The sequence below is a fragment of the Rhipicephalus microplus genome, chromosome 9 (genome assembly GCF_043290135.1).
Source record: "Rhipicephalus microplus isolate Deutch F79 chromosome 9, USDA_Rmic, whole genome shotgun sequence".
Lineage (NCBI taxonomy): Eukaryota > Metazoa > Arthropoda > Arachnida > Ixodida > Ixodidae > Rhipicephalus > Rhipicephalus microplus.
In genome coordinates, this window is record NC_134708.1 from 22,351,616 (window position 1) to 22,367,177 (window position 15,562).

The 15,562-nt window shown below is 46.6% G+C and overlaps 1 protein-coding gene across 1 annotated transcript; it reads right to left on the minus strand.

The window, feature by feature from the left end:
* Nucleotides 1-4,513: 4,513 nt before the first annotated feature.
* Nucleotides 4,514-14,353, minus strand: LOC119163601 (ras-like GTP-binding protein rhoA). Its single transcript, XM_037415630.2, has 5 exons — nucleotides 14,193-14,353; nucleotides 10,483-10,815; nucleotides 9,511-9,711; nucleotides 7,479-7,673; nucleotides 4,514-4,627 (listed from the first exon to the last, which is right to left on the minus strand). Exons 2-5 carry the CDS (start codon nucleotides 10,645-10,647, stop codon nucleotides 4,580-4,582), a joined length of 609 nt encoding a protein of 202 aa, XP_037271527.2. The 5' UTR covers nucleotides 10,648-10,815; nucleotides 14,193-14,353; the 3' UTR covers nucleotides 4,514-4,579.
* Between the last annotated feature and the right edge of the window lie 1,209 nt (nucleotides 14,354-15,562).

The window sequence follows — 15,562 nt, forward strand, 5'->3', positions numbered from 1 at the left end:
CTCACAATCGCCGGTGTGCATGCTAGCCCGGCAGACATCAGTGGCGCACATACACTTTCACATGCTTCACTCTCATGGCAAAGAGACTGCGAAAAGTGTTGCTCACCCTGGAGAGACTTTACTCTCTTACAGCACTATTTTGTAGAGTTACATGAGGACAAATTTGGAATCTCTAGCTATCACATTCATTGCTTCGGCCTTGCAGTTAAACTCGTCTTTTTAGCTATGTACAGCCACCCATTTGTTAAACCTGCACAAGCATCAATGCACAAGCATCAAACGCTGGTTCGATGAACGCTTCATAGTGGAGCACAGTGGCCAAATGAACGAGGATACTCACGTGCACTTGTTAAGCAATCTTGTGCAGCTGTCCTTGCTAGGTTATTCTGGGCAACGTAAACCACCCCGCTTCTTTTGAACACCTTTCTTTTCTTTTTAACGTTGCTGCTGTCAATTTGAAAAATATATCAAATCACAAAAAGTATCACTGTGTCACCGAAACAGCAAAGCAATAAATGCTATAGCCACAAATTTTAATGTTATATGTAGTAAAGCTGGGAGCTAGTTCTTTCAGATCTGATATCGCATTATTATACAAAACACTAGAATAGGAGAATAGGGCTACGCCTAAGAGAGATGTTCTTTCCGCAGTCTTTTTACTGCACGCGGAAGGGTCCAAGAGCCATCCGCACTGATGCCTGCCTAGATAGTGCGCGTGCCAGCAATCACGACTACGCTCTCAGAATCGAAGTTTACAGCTGCTGCTCGAGCGATGACAGCCTTGGTGAAACCGACACTATAACAGTTTCGAAGAAACCGAAAATACAATGTGTCAGCCACGTTTTCAGGAAGGTGCTGGATGGATGTTGCCATAGAGTTTCCTATATATACACTCGAGGGAACACTGGCGCTAGTGTATGGGAGCTGCAACGCACGGCACTTCAGCAAGCATGGGAATGACGGGTAGTACATGCATTTGTCTATCTTCGTACTTCTGGCTCCGTTTGTGTTCACTGGCTTGGAGCTGTTTTCTTACGAGACAAAAGTCAACAAATGTTCAGCGGTTGCGCTTCATCACTATTATTTTAGGCTTACCTTTCCAAATCGGGTCAGGAAGTTCAAAAGGGTTCATTCTTTCTTTCGAAATGAAATCGAAACACAGCATAAAGGAAGCCACAAGTGCGATTCGTCGCTCGCAAGTACGAAGACTAGGCAAATCTGTGTACTCAGGGTCACTGAACGATCGGAGTGACTCGGGGGCTGCGACGCAGTACGGCGCTGATAAACGAGTTTGGCGCTGGATGGCACTGGTGAACAAATTTGACGCACAATGGCTCAAAAGGCGTAACTGTTTCACCTCTGTGCATAGAACAGACAACTGGTGTACAGCAGGAGCAACAAAATGGCTACCGAGGGATAGAAAATGTACTCGGGGAAGGCCGAGAGTTAGACGGGGTGGGGAGGTGGGCCGAAATTATGAAGTTTGTTGGGATAAGACAGCATTGACTTGCACAGGCTAGGATAAATTGGAAATCATTGGAAGAGGCCTTCGTCTGACTGTGGACTAAAACAGGTTGAGAATGATAATCATGGTGATAAATTTCAGCTTAAGAATGTCACGAAAGCTACAGTGCTAGAAAGCTGACACAAATATTGCTTTGCAAGCACACTTCAAAATTTGGTTTGATGCTACTAAGCTGCACAAGCTTGATGTTCTTTGATACGCGAGATATGTCTAGTTTTTCTCTTGCTTGGGCACATTTTCTCTGCATACTCTGATAAAAATATAGGAGTAAGTAAAGGGCACCATGCAGGGCACCTGTGTCTTGAAACGATGAGAATAAGTCAGCCTCCTTATTTCGACCTGGGGCTGTATTTGCTACTTTGCCATATATTTGTATGCACATACCTTTGCTGAAGTTCTGTGGCCACGCTATGCAAATAAGGTCGCAATTTGTGTCCGGTTAAATGTCCAATAATTCTTTTGATTCCAGCGGTCAACTTAATTCCTTCATGATGATTCCTTCATCAACTTAATTTGCCAGAAGCGCGTTTATTCGATAAGCAAAGTGGATTTTACAGGCGCTTAGGCCCGGGAAAGCTAAGGGGACGGTAATTGTAGTCTAACTATAGTGCAGTAATTGGGACATTAGTTGCAATAAATTAAAGTGATCAAGAAGTCAGCCTTATTTTCATATGGATTTGAAGCCGCGTGTAATTTGAAGTTTGTGGGTTCTGTTCCGACCAAAAGAAAGAGCCATTTTTTTGTCTATTTGAATTCACCTAAGTTATTGTCGCAATCACTACACCACAAATAAAGTCCCTCAGTCTGCACCCACAGCGAGTATACATATGACATACATAGTTCTTATAATCACACAAGTTGCACATCATTCTAGGTATTTGTCGTCGAACTCGACGCACGAAATCAGAAGTTCCCGGGCAAGGCACGCACGAAGCGCGACCATTCAGCTACGTCAGACTGATGTACCTAATACATGGGAGCGACGAAACTTGAATGACGGCGCACCGCGGCCGCATGTTTTCGTAAAAAGCTGCAAATCATCTCATTCGTCTGGCGTATCGCCTTACTTTTGTGCGGGTAGTGTTAGTTTTTGGGAGCTCGCTCGCCAAGCTTCTTATGTTCGGGTCATGTGCCTAAATGTGTACGCTAGAGGCGCAGCTGTGCGATGTACCCACTACACGCCAGCCGTAACATTCATGAAATAGGGAAGCATCCAATGTGCCGCTCGCCATTCTCATAATAAGGGGGGTACCCGCTAACACATCTATAAGGCATGTGCACTTTGTGCTGCCATGAAGGCTCATCCACTGGCGGACCCCAAAGTGAGAGCCCGTGAAGCAGTGGCGGCACACAAACGGCGGCAAGAAAACCTCATCTCGACACCTGTATCGACATTGCCTTCTTCAACTTTCAACTTCAACTTTGAATTCAAGATCCCCTCACCACACACTTCGCCAAATGCAAAATTGTAATCTTCAAAGAAAAACGCATCCAACAGCTTTGTAATCAGTAATGTAATCTTTGTATATAGTTGAACCGATATGCAAATGATTACATATTGTGTATATATTTGTGTATATAATTGCATCAATATATTATTAATGGAACTTGTATATAAGTGTATGTACAGTCAGCACTACAACAATGCGTCACGCCTTTATGTGATGGTAGAGGACTTGCGCGGAGAATTCCCAGTTTCTGCCCGGTCAGTTCCGAGCAAGCCCCTCCATCATCAATCACTTCGTGCAGATGACGGAACATTTTCGCTAATTTTTAGACCAGATTCAGCTTTGGCGCGCCTTCATTCGAATTTCGCCACTTTCCTGTCTCGTGTCATGCCTGCGTTCCACCCCGTGCTTAGTGCGCGCTGGGCGCGATCAGTTTCCATTTCACTCATCAAGTTCAATAATGGATATCTCAAACAAGTATGTTCAACTGTTGCGATTTCTAAAAAAATTTGGGTATGCCATAAATTCACAGGGTAACTTTGTAATATAAACACCTGCCGTCAATTCAATAATTAAAAAAGTCAATGAGATTTGTTCATTAGTCACCACAGTGCCATGTTAACGGCTGCAAAGTATTTCGGCCTCAATGTGGAGTTTGTGTGTGAAAGTGAGAGGAGCGTTACTGTCACAGGATCTACTTAATATCTATGTTAAAAAAGACACCCTGTATAAAGTGGATTAGGCATTATTTAGTGCCCTTCACAAAAGGGAATGTGTCGAATTCACTCCTTCCTACCGTCCGCCTAATGCCCCTCCGCAAAACTCGGCTTACATCCTATCAGCGAGGCTGTAACGCTGAGGGGTTCATGCACAGGCCTGTCCCAGCTCCGCAACACATTTGTGGCTTCGCTGTGCCCACAGTTCCTACCGGTATAGTAATTTCAATTATGAACTCTAATGCACAGATGATATCGCAGCGTCATTGAACACCTTCAACTGATCGAATGAACATCGAGAGCGGACATGAAATCTACAGACCTCCCCATCACCCCACCTTTTCACCTTCCCCAACTTTATAGCTGCTCGGTTACTGTTCTGGTGCACAGAAACAATGAGATGAACTATTCGTATCCAATGAGCGATGGCTTAACCTATGACCAGGCGATGAGCCACGTTATTACACATTACACAGGTGCTCTTTTGATGTCAGCTTGAAATATCACTGTGACGATCCCGATGTGTCAGTGGAGCACGTTATAATAGACCTATTTCATGTTGTAAGCAGTGGTATGCACCGTCGACATACTGGGTTGAATGCCTGGATGCGCGCGCTGCGAACGAGTCCATCGAGGCACGCTAATACAGGGTGAGGCCACTGGATAAAACGTTTTTAAATGCGAAATGCATTTCTCAGTCGGGGCATGTCAGGCGTGTGTCGGTGTCCGCGTGCCCCAGGTGTTGTCTCTCCGCTCTCACTTCCTCTCTCATTCAACTTCATTCGCCTCGGTGTTGCTTGCGAAAAAGATTTGGGGAACAGCGCTTCATAGAGATCATCTCTAATGAGTATTTTAATGCTGAAAGACTGAAAGCTGTGCAATTCAAGTGGTTACAAAATACTGCAGCAGCAGGAGCAGCACTTTTTCTCTCGAGTTTTCTGGGTGGAAAAGAGAAAGAAAAAAAAAGAGAGCACGTCAAGTATACATGATCAAGTGCCAGTCACGTGTCTTCGCAATCATTAATGACTCTGTGCAATAGAGATAGGGTGGTAGAATTGTAAATATGGTTAAAATCTATTACATAGTATCCACGTGGGTTGGGAAAGAGTTCATTTGCTCGAACCGAGGGAATAATAATGTATTTTCTCGCGCGTAACCCGCATCGAAAAAGGGACAACAGTGTTAGGAAAGTGGGTTTGCGGATTATATGGAACAGTTATACGCATGTTTTGTTTTTTTTTCTTTTTGTGGAGTTAAAGTTGGGAGTGCGGGTTATATGCAGAAGAAGGTCATATGCCAGGAAAGACAGTATTTTAATGTTTCATTTTATATTTGGTACATTTCATGCCGTGCGCCTTGCCAAGGGGACCATCTGCATTCATTAGCAGCGAGAGTGTTTAAACCACATTTATTGTTAGTGGTAAGAGGTGAAAAGAATTAAGGAAAGCGAAAAAACTCTTCACTCAGTAAATCTTCATCCCTGGGTCTCGGTAGAGCAAGACATCTGTGTGAAATTCACTTACAAGGTAACTGGTAGAGTTATTGCGCTGAAGCAACTGCTTTAAAAGTGCGAGAAGAAAATTTCATCAGAGACTGTTTTTGTCCAAAGTGCTGGTACTATGACATGGTCAGAACACCCATTTGTCAAGCATCTGCAGCAGCCTGGTCTTTAAATTTACGTACTGTTGCACGCTTGTAGCTGTATTCCATCCAATTACGCGTCGTGTCTAATAATGGAATTGTCCACTCTTGGTTTCGTTGAAGCTGCACCGTTTCACGTATGTCTAATATGCTTGTTTTTGTTTTCGGCACATTGTGTCTCATTACTCGAGCTGTAGCAGGCTCAAGGTGAAAGTTACATGCAGAGCATAATTATCTGCTCTTGTGTTAGTGTGCGTCAATTCACCAACATCTTTGAGACAGCAATGATATATTGCACGCAAAGAAACAATTATAGATGTTTCTTTCATGTCAGGAGATTATGGTACTGCACTTGTTAATGTTGCGATATATTACATGTGCTTACCTCATCACTAAATAAAATGTGATTCACTGATAGTAATGTGGTAGGGCACGTTTTTTTTTGCTCATTCACTCAGTCACTTCTATAGATTTAAGAATTTCTCACTAGATGGCATTGTGTGTATATGCCCTTGTCATTACCAGCCATTACCATTACCAGTCATTACCAGCATTGATGTATGCAGATGATATAGTATTAATAGCCCACAACAAGGAAGATCTGCAGGGATTGATATACATCTGTGGCAATGAGGGACCATGACTAAGGGTACCAGGAATGCAGCTGTAATGAAATATAGGGCACTGTGGAACTACAATAGGTATGACGTTGTGAGAGGGATTTGGAAAGGGGTCATGGTTCCTGGTCTGACGTTCGGCAATGTGGTCTTGTGCATGAGATCAGAAGTTCAAGCAAGATTAGAAACTAAGCAACGAGGCTTAGGTAGACTTGCTTTGGGAGCACATGGGAATACCCCAAATCAGGGGATATAGGGAGACATGGGATGGACATCATTTGAGTGCAGGGAAGCTAGCAGCAAGATAGGATTGGAGGAGCGATTGAGAAAAATGGGAGAGGAGCGTTGGGCTAGGAAAGTTTTCGGTTGCTTGTACGTGAAAAATGTCGATACTAAATGAAGGAAATGAACTCAAAAACTGTTAAGCAAGTATTAAGACAACAGCAAAATACCAAGCCAAAAGGAAACATCAGTTAAGAAGAAGGTGAAGGAAACAGAGGGACATGTGGAAAATGGGAATGCTTACGAAATCATCACTAGAGACGTACCGAACTTTTAAGCAGGAAATCGCAAGGGAGAAGATCTACGATAACTCTCGGGGTAGCTCTCTGCTGTTCGAGGCCAGAACGGGAGTGTTGCGGACCAAGATGTAGCGAGACAAATACGAAGGCACAGACACAATGTGTAGTGCGTGTCGAAAGGAGGAGGAAATGACTGAACATTTGATATTGTTCTGTAAAGGGCTCCACCCTATTGTCGAAGATAATGGTGCCGGATTTTTCAAAGCATTGGGGTTTAGGGACAGTGAAGGCAAAATAGACATTAAACGGGTAGAAATAACCAGGAGGAGGCTAACTGATTGGTGGCACAATCGAGGCGCGAGTGAAATTAAATCCTTAAACACATAGTGATAGTACTTAACTTTATGGCTAGGGGACGTGAGCCACCGCCCAATCTAAAGGGCACTGCCGAATACACCCATCCACACTTGGAAATAATATCACTAGATGGCGTTACTGGTTTTTGTATAATAAGAAATTCATAGCATATTCGCGGAGTGAATGATAAGCGGGGCGAAGCATCCTTCTAATGCGTTTTCTAGTGCGATAGAAGCAGACGGACGGACGCACGCACGCTTTGTCCCACTCATGATCATTCACTCCGTTAATATGTTGCGATTTTTTTTGTATTTACCGATTTACTTTGCTCATAAGTTACAAATTGTGTATTATTCATTCAAGCACTGTCCGGCATAAAACCTTGTTAAATCAATGACATAGAGCTGTCATAGAATCGTAACCAGGCTCGGTAGCGCGCTTGTAGCCACTGCTTCAAAAACTATCCAACTGTTACTATATCTATAAGAAAAGCCTCCTGTTTGAACAATATGGCGGAATAGTCTAAAAGAAAAGTGGAACAGTGAACACACAAAACTCAGTACAAGGTCGTGTGTGTGCACTGTCCTGTTTGTTGCGCTGTTCTGTGTTAATGTTCATGGAGCACAACTAGCCCGCCTAAGAACCTCCTATACCTGCTTGAGTGCCTCTTCGATTGCCGCTCCAAAGACCTTTTCGAGACCTTGGTCCATCAGTGCCGAGCATTCCACGTAGGCCGATCCCCCGATGCATTTCAACATGGCTTCGCCTTCGGAAGGGCTCACAAATGAGTCTGCATCTGGCCTGGGATCCACTTCACACAGTGGCTGTGTATCAAAGTCTCGAGCGTCCTGTGGGAAGGACCGTACATGATGTGATGTTGGGATTCGACGTGACGCGACTCACACAGTCGGTCTATAATAAACGCTGTACATTACCAAGGCAAAAGTGCTATATAGGTGTCTCGTAAAGTGTGAAGTGGTCGACAATCGGCGTCCACACAAACAATGCAAAATATTATGATCTTGTGACGAGGTCACAGGTTACAAAAATTTGTGACCGTCATCATGAGATCACTTAGGTCATGTCACATCACGATGCCACCACGTGATAGTTTATAAGGCGATCGCTTCTTTCGTTCTCCCCTCCGCTGGTCTCCTCTCCCAAAGCCGCTTTGCCTTCCTTGCTGGGTGACCCTTCCAATCTCGCGTGGCATATGAGATCGCTAATGCGCTTTTCGAAACAACGTCTGCTTCGGGTTACCGCGACTTCGTCAACTCCGTGCTTGTTGGCTAACCGCTGTTACCGTGCCGAAATGATGGATGCGTATGGTAACACGTCCTGCCAGAGCACCTGCACGTGACATGAGGAACAGCCGCTATATACCGCAACATGACGAACAACACTGAGCGCAGGCAGCTGCTCACAGACTAACCGGAAGTTCTAGGCTCTTGCTCCACCAATCGCAGCGTCGCTTGCGCTGCGCATCACAGGTCCAACTTTGCGACGTCATGCGGGGGCCGGAAAGGCCCGAAAAGGAGGAGAGACAGTTTCTTGAGCGCTCGCGGATCGTGGCGCTACCACGTGTGGCATTGTTGATCGTTACGGGATTCTGAACACAACGCGCGTCTTTACTTGAAATGTTTGAAAAAAAAAAAAAATATCGAGGTGCCGCGCGACTGAAGAAGACGCGCAGCACCTCGCGACGCAGATATCGTAAACAAATCTACGTCACGAGTACGTGTTGGCTGGTCAGTGCGGCGCCCCCGTCACAGTTTTAGCGTGGTCACGTAGCCAGCTGTCTTTACCCAGCCACCGGAACTCCTTCCGCCTAGCTAGATGCTCGTTGAAACCGTAACTGTGTCTGGGCACTTTAAAGAAGGCGTCTCTAAATAAATAACCGTGGCGCACTTGTGCGAACGAGGTTTTGCAGCCGTGATTATACTAGGTCATAAGCTACCTATTAAAGAAAAGTGCAATTTTTTTGTGTTTGTGTCAGTGGTCTTCTGACCAGCATATATGACGGTAAAATTAAGGTAGAACATTTCAGAGCTCAGTTAGCCAATAAACAATTGTATCGGGCCAGTTGGTATGAATCCATCTTGGTAGGAACCTCCCCCACCATATTGCAGCAATCACCTGTCCATCAACATTTATGCATAGCGTCACAAGCCATTTTTCAAGCTAATTCATGGCTTTTTGTACGTTTTTTGTAACCCCACCCCTTATGTAATGTCCCCCTGGGGACCTTTAAGGTAATAAAATGAAATGAAATGAAAGGAAGTGCAGCAATTATTACACACAACACAAGCGCTTCACTTCAACTAAACGTTTATTGCAAATGTCAGTTTATAAAGGGGGCGAAAGAGAAATATATATATATAATAAAGTTCTTTTTGCTCACGCAGAAAGAACTTTTTTTTTTTTTGAATGGGGTGATAGATAATAACGGATAAGTAATGTACGGGACTGGCACGTGTGCTTTTTGTTGGTCTGCCTTTTATTATTTTTGTTCTCTTTCACTCCCTTTATAAACTGACGTTTGCAATAAACGTTTAGTTGAAGTTAAGCGTTTGTGTTGTGTGTTCTGTGTAATAGTTTCTGCACTTCCTACCAAGAAAGATCAGTTAGCCAATCCAAAACCTGTTCATCCCTTCACTTCAGCGTCCATTCAACAGTGCAACTTGCCTGCTTATTTCCGACGAGTATTATAGGCGCCTTGGGCAGGTGCTTTCGAATCTCGGGCGCCCACTTTTGCTCGACGTTGACTAGGCTGGCCCGGTTGTCTAGCGCAAAGCAGATCAACACCACGTCAGCCTCGCGATAGACGAGGGGCCTCAGCGTGTCGTACGAGCTGGAGCCCGGGGTATCCCACAAGCTCAGGTGCACCTGTTCACACATGGAAAGAACAAAATTACTCGGGATGGTTGAAGCCACATTGTATTATTTATGTCTTAGTAATCCAAATCCACCCAGCGATGAATTTGGGAACATTGATTGATTTACTTCTTAAAGTAAACTCAGGGAAAGGTGCGTGGACGTCCACTCCTAGGTTAGTATGGTTCAGTCTTGTTGCAAGGGCAATATGAATGGGCTAAGCAGCATAACGCATAACACAGAAGCAAAATGAGTGAAATACAACACATTACTCATAAATGCATGGTTGTGTTAAAAGTTTCATTGTTGTTCCCGCATTGGTCTACACCCCCCCCCCCCCCCCCCCCATTCGGCAAAGTAATCCTGGCGCTGCCCCTGGGTAGGGGCGAGGGCACTTTTTTTTATTGCGACAGACCTGCCCTTAAGGCATAATGTTTTGTGCGTGTATGTAAATTAAATGTGCGCCGTTAGGCCTGCGTTGTGTATGAAGTGGAGTAATGTCTTGTGGGATGAGTTGTCATGTGTCCAGCGGTCGTAACTGGTTGGCCTCCACGTTCCCATAGGCTCGTGTGCTCAGATTTGGGCGCACTTTAAAAAAAACCCCTGGTTGTCGAAATTTCCGGAGCCCCCCACTACGGCGTCTCTCATAATCATGTGGTGGTTTTGGAACGTTAAACCCCACGTATCAATCAATCAATCAACCAATCCCCGTTTCCATATACCCTTCGCGCGCTTTTACTATGCCTGCATGCAAAGCGCGCGGACGTAGAAAACCACGCGTACCGTTTCGCCGTTCCAGTGCAGCAGCGTCTCCTTCTGGTCGAGCGTCGTGGGCGGACGCTCGGCGGGGAAGCATCGGTGCACGTACGCATGCGTCAGGCACGACTTGCCGACGTCGCTGTCGCCCGCCGCGACCAGAGCGACGCGCACGATGCCGCTCTTGCCCATGCGCGCGAGACGAGAGAGCGCGGGCAGTTCTCCCGCGCTCACCGGGAGCGCAGCAGTACGTCCATGGACAGCCACCTCCTTCCTGTTACTCAGCAGTCCGTATAGTTATGGGAGTCCATCGATCTCAGTCTTCCGGCTGGTGTCGCTGGTCCGTTGTGTGTTCTGTGGCTGCGGTGCAGAGAAGAGTTATAACTTTGCGAATAGACCTTTTTCATAACTGCAAAGCTAGCTTCCCTGCGATGCGGCTAGCCTGCAAGCAGCGTATTCGAGCGGAGTTAGCTTGCGCTATGATGCAGACTTGGCCATCTTTACATAAGCATGCATAGTGGAATGGCCCTAAATGGCAGGTGCCACCGTTAGTTGGGCGAATATGCAGCACGGGAAGCGCCCTTGCGGATTATGAAAATGGTCCGTAACAGAACAAGAAACATGAAGTAAAGTGTGCGATTGGGCTTGTTGGTAATCCATTATTAAACTTCTCAGCGCAAAAACTTCCGACAACTCGTCCTCGTCTCTTGCGTTAGTTGTCGGAAGTTTTTGCGCAGAGAAGTTTTTTGTTAAACATGCACAGAAAAAATTGTGGCGGATTTCCCAAACTGAGATTGTTCCAGGGGGGGGGGGGGAGGTTGAATCAATGAACATATGTGCACATTCGTGCGTGGGTGCAGGATGTGTTACCCCCTCCCCCCCATACACTGGTTATACCAGTGCATTGTTGTATAGCCTTCAGTGCACGTAATTCAATGGGTCAGAGCCGTGGTCGAACATGTGTTTTTCATGGGTGTTAAATGACCTTCGAAGTGTGGGTATGTATGGGTAATTCTTCCGTTGTTGCAAAGAGTGAAAAAGCCAGCGTTGTTTGAAACCATTAGTCAATGCCGGCATTAGGCGATCAAGTAGACCAAAAGCGTTACTCTGACTACACGCTTTTAAAGATAAATATGAAATGATAAGAAAGTGCCTCCGCCACCCTTCAGCATGCCGTAATTGCCCGCAATGAGACGGAGCCCATCAGAAACCGATGTGTGTGTGTGTGAATCCTACGCAAGCAAAATTAAGACATTGAGCCCCCCCCCCCCCTTCCTTGGCTACGCCACTCCATAGGCGCACCTCCGATGACGAGCCACGCCAACGTTTCAACTCTGGGCGAGAGACTAAGAATCTCGGAGGCCTCACTTTTTCTATACTTACAAGAGAAAAACAGTCACAGGTATACAATAAGGTACCATCCAACTGCAAATACACATCTCGAATGCCATTCTTTTGCTCACGGAAACCTGAAAAATCGTCAGGTCAGTGCACTTTAACAACACCACACGGTGAAAATTTCTGCAGTTTTCTGCGGCGTGTTCCAAGGGCGTAGGCAGACTTTTTTTTTTTTCTCGGAGGAGGCAGGAAGGAGGGGTTCTGTAATGCCTTATGTCCTATCAGCGTCAAATGAAACCCGAACAACGACCAGTCTTGGCGATCGTATAGTGCTTGCCGTCCACTTGATCACCATGGACAGGCCGGCATATATGCGCGAAGCTGCAGAAACAAGATGCGCGCGTCTGTCAATGGGGATAACTAGACGGTGCTTGCGAAGGCTTGCCGCTCTTCAGCTTTCATTTGACGCGGAATGGTACGCTTGTATACGTGCTTGCATGTATGCGAACCGCGTTCCAAAAGCCCGGCGATTTCACGATTCTAAAATATTTATTCCGACTTAACTCGAGCAAAAATGAGAATTACATAAAAGGGCGTCCTCCGCTGATTTGGTGCCAATGCACACTGAGGACGCTACTCGCATGGGTGGCAGAACGTCTGCGTGATTTCGGTAAAGTTGTGTCAAGTAGGAATAAATCTTTAGAATGGTATATATGCGCGTGTAAAAAAAAAAACCTTTTTACGGGGCAGGAAGGTATGAAATCCCCCGTCTCCGAACTACGATAGTGGCGTGTCTCACGAGTCATATCGTTTTTTTTTTTTTTTGCCTCTAAAAACCTGGATATTGTAGCGTAAGCTACACTAGTCGAGGTTAATTGAGCTGTTTCGCCAGGCTTATCGTGATCCGCGCTGCGCATGTCCGAGCGGTGACGTCACACGGTGCATATCGGTGCCCCGTAGGCCTGGAAGCCCCCTGAGTGACGTGTCACTAACCCCCGTAATCTAGAACGCCCCTTCACTCAACGCTGCACCTTCACTTGAGAAAGCCGATCGCGAGCGCCATCTCTCGGCAGGCGAAGTCACTGCATATATGCAATAATTTGCTGCTATTCTTGAGTAGCGCAGCGTCATTTTCAGCCGAGCGGCGGCGCAGTGGGCTCAACTCTGTCAAGTGAAGGGTGGAAGTCGAGTCAAGGAGCGTTTGTGAATACGGGGGTAATTAATTGTCTGACGCTTGACTCGCGCGAGATCACTCGCCAGTCCGTGCATCCGTCCGTCCGTGCGTGCGTCCGTCCGCTCCTCAAGTTACGTACATTCTAACCTAGCCGAGCTAAGCCACTGCTAGGTTTCTTTATTACACAATGCTTTAAGGCTGAAACGTTCTAATTCGAGCGATGGTGACCAGGTGACGACGGAAGCTCGTGACACACGCCCGGTGATGTTGTTTACGGCACATGTACTTGGACGTTTCGCATGCGTCGCCCGTTGAGTCAGGCACATCCTGCGTACGAAATGCTGGCTATTACACGCATCCGTGCACTTCGCAAGCTCGCTGCTTCGAGGCAACGTCTTGAAAACACCACTGAGAGACTCCGTAGTTGAGCGCTCCGGAGAAGTTCGGTAACGCGGAATTATTTATAGGGGTGACAAAGCGAAACGATATAAGCTATGGTTTAGACTGACAAACTATGCTGCAAGAACTGTAGTGTCGTTAATGTCACCACCGTGAGTAATTTTAATAGATGCAAAATAATTAATGTCTGGAAGTTTCACTTAAATGTTCCGCCCTGGTGGTCTAGTGGCTATGGTGCTCAGCTGCCATCGCGAAAATCACTGGATCGAATTCCGGCAGCGGCGACTGCATTTTCGATGGAGGCGAAAAATGTCCCGTGTACTTTGAATTGCGCGCAAGAACCTCAGGTGATCCGAATTTCCGGATCCCTCCACTACGGTGTCTCTCGGAATCATATCGCGGCTTTGAGACGTTGAACCCCAGATATTATTAGTCATCCATGATACAATTGAGATAAATTCTAGCATATTTTTATTGCAGGGAAAAGAGCGCGTCTTGACGTACGCGTTTCGCCCCCCCCCTCTTTTACGTATAGACGGAATGTCGCTTATCACCTGCAGTGTTATGACATCCGACCGCAGCATGGCCTCCGAGATTCAAGGCGCGCGGGCTCGCAATCTCGGAGGCCATGCACCGCAGGCACGCGCTTCGTGCGTCTGCAATATGCCCGTCGCGCTCTGCCTGAAGGTCAGACGCACTGGTGACCGAAAAACCTTGGCGTGAAAGGTTTCGCGGCTTACAGAGGTACGGGGCCAAGATGCGAGGCTGGAAACAAGAAAACGTACACAGGAAAAATAATTACAAAGTGCCTGTAACGTAAACTCACCTTGAGGCGTTCGCGCTGTTTTTTCTGGTACGAACAGGCCTTCCGTCTACACAGCAAAAAGACACCGACGCAGTTGCTCTGACTGCGAACAAGTGCTGTCAGCTGTCACCTCGGACTCCCCTTCCGCGCTCGCTTCTTTTGCGTGAGCGTGCGTCATCGGTACACACACACGCACTCCCCCTCGATCGGCGGCTCGTTTCAGATGAACGTTCCTCGAGGGAGTCTTCCGAGTGGACGGGTGTGAAAACAACAGGGACACGCTCGGCCGCGTACCAAGAGCTACAGCGAAAGCATGGGCTCCTTGGCTAAACTGGCTTGACTGACCACTGCATAGCACACGAAGACAAGCTTATCGACGTCCGATCAGATACGACAATCGGACCCCCTCCTGTGCTTCGCACGATTACGAGCAAACGCGATAAGGCTCGCCGCATGTGTCGCGTGTGTGCTTTCACTGTCAAGAAGGGTCCCATGAGTCATGACAATCGATGTTCGTTTTGTGATCTTTATATTGCGTTGTGGAAAATGTCATCCGAGTATAAGCGATCGCTGCGTGGTATACTGTGGGGCAAGTGCTCTATCTTTTTTTCTTTTCTTAAAAAATTAAATAAAGTGCTATTCTTGTTTCGTGGATTCACAGAAGCGTGAGTGTCGTTTGCCAGAACATATTATTTACGGCGCTTTCTCAAGAACGTAGCTTTTTTTTTCAGTGGTTCACATGATTTGCAGCTAAATTGAGTGAAAAGAAGCATACGCTACGAAGCTTTCCATCCCGCCCTATTTATCGATCTGTCTTACTTATTCCTCCGTCTACGTATTTCTGGTCTCTTGCAAAGGTATCAGTAGTAAAAGCTCGTCTCATGTGTATGTGTAGTGTACTTACATTGAACGCGATATGACTTGCTCAAGCACCAATCTTTCTCAGGACCAATCAATCACGAGTCGAAGATCTGTGTAAACGAATCGAAAAATACCAAACAGTTTCTTTTTTTCGAATAGTACCCAGGGGTGGCGCAAAAAGAGGGCACGGGGGGTAGGGGTCGCCCCCTTTTTCCTCTCCAAATTTTCGCCTGCTCACTTCCCTTTCCACCAGGAGTCACTCTGTCACGTAGTAAACGCACGCACACACACCGCATACACCCCCCCTCTCCCCAACCACACACACACCACGTACATTTCCCACCTCCTTGCCCCCCCCCCCCCCCCCCCCGAAGGAACTCACTTGTCACGCGCCACGGTGGTCGAGTGGTAACATGCCACGCTCGCCTACTGACCCGCATGTCGCAGGATCGAATCGCGGCCGCATTTTCGATAGACGAAAATGCTGGAGGCCCCTGTCCTGAGATGTAGGGGCACGTTAAGTGAACGCC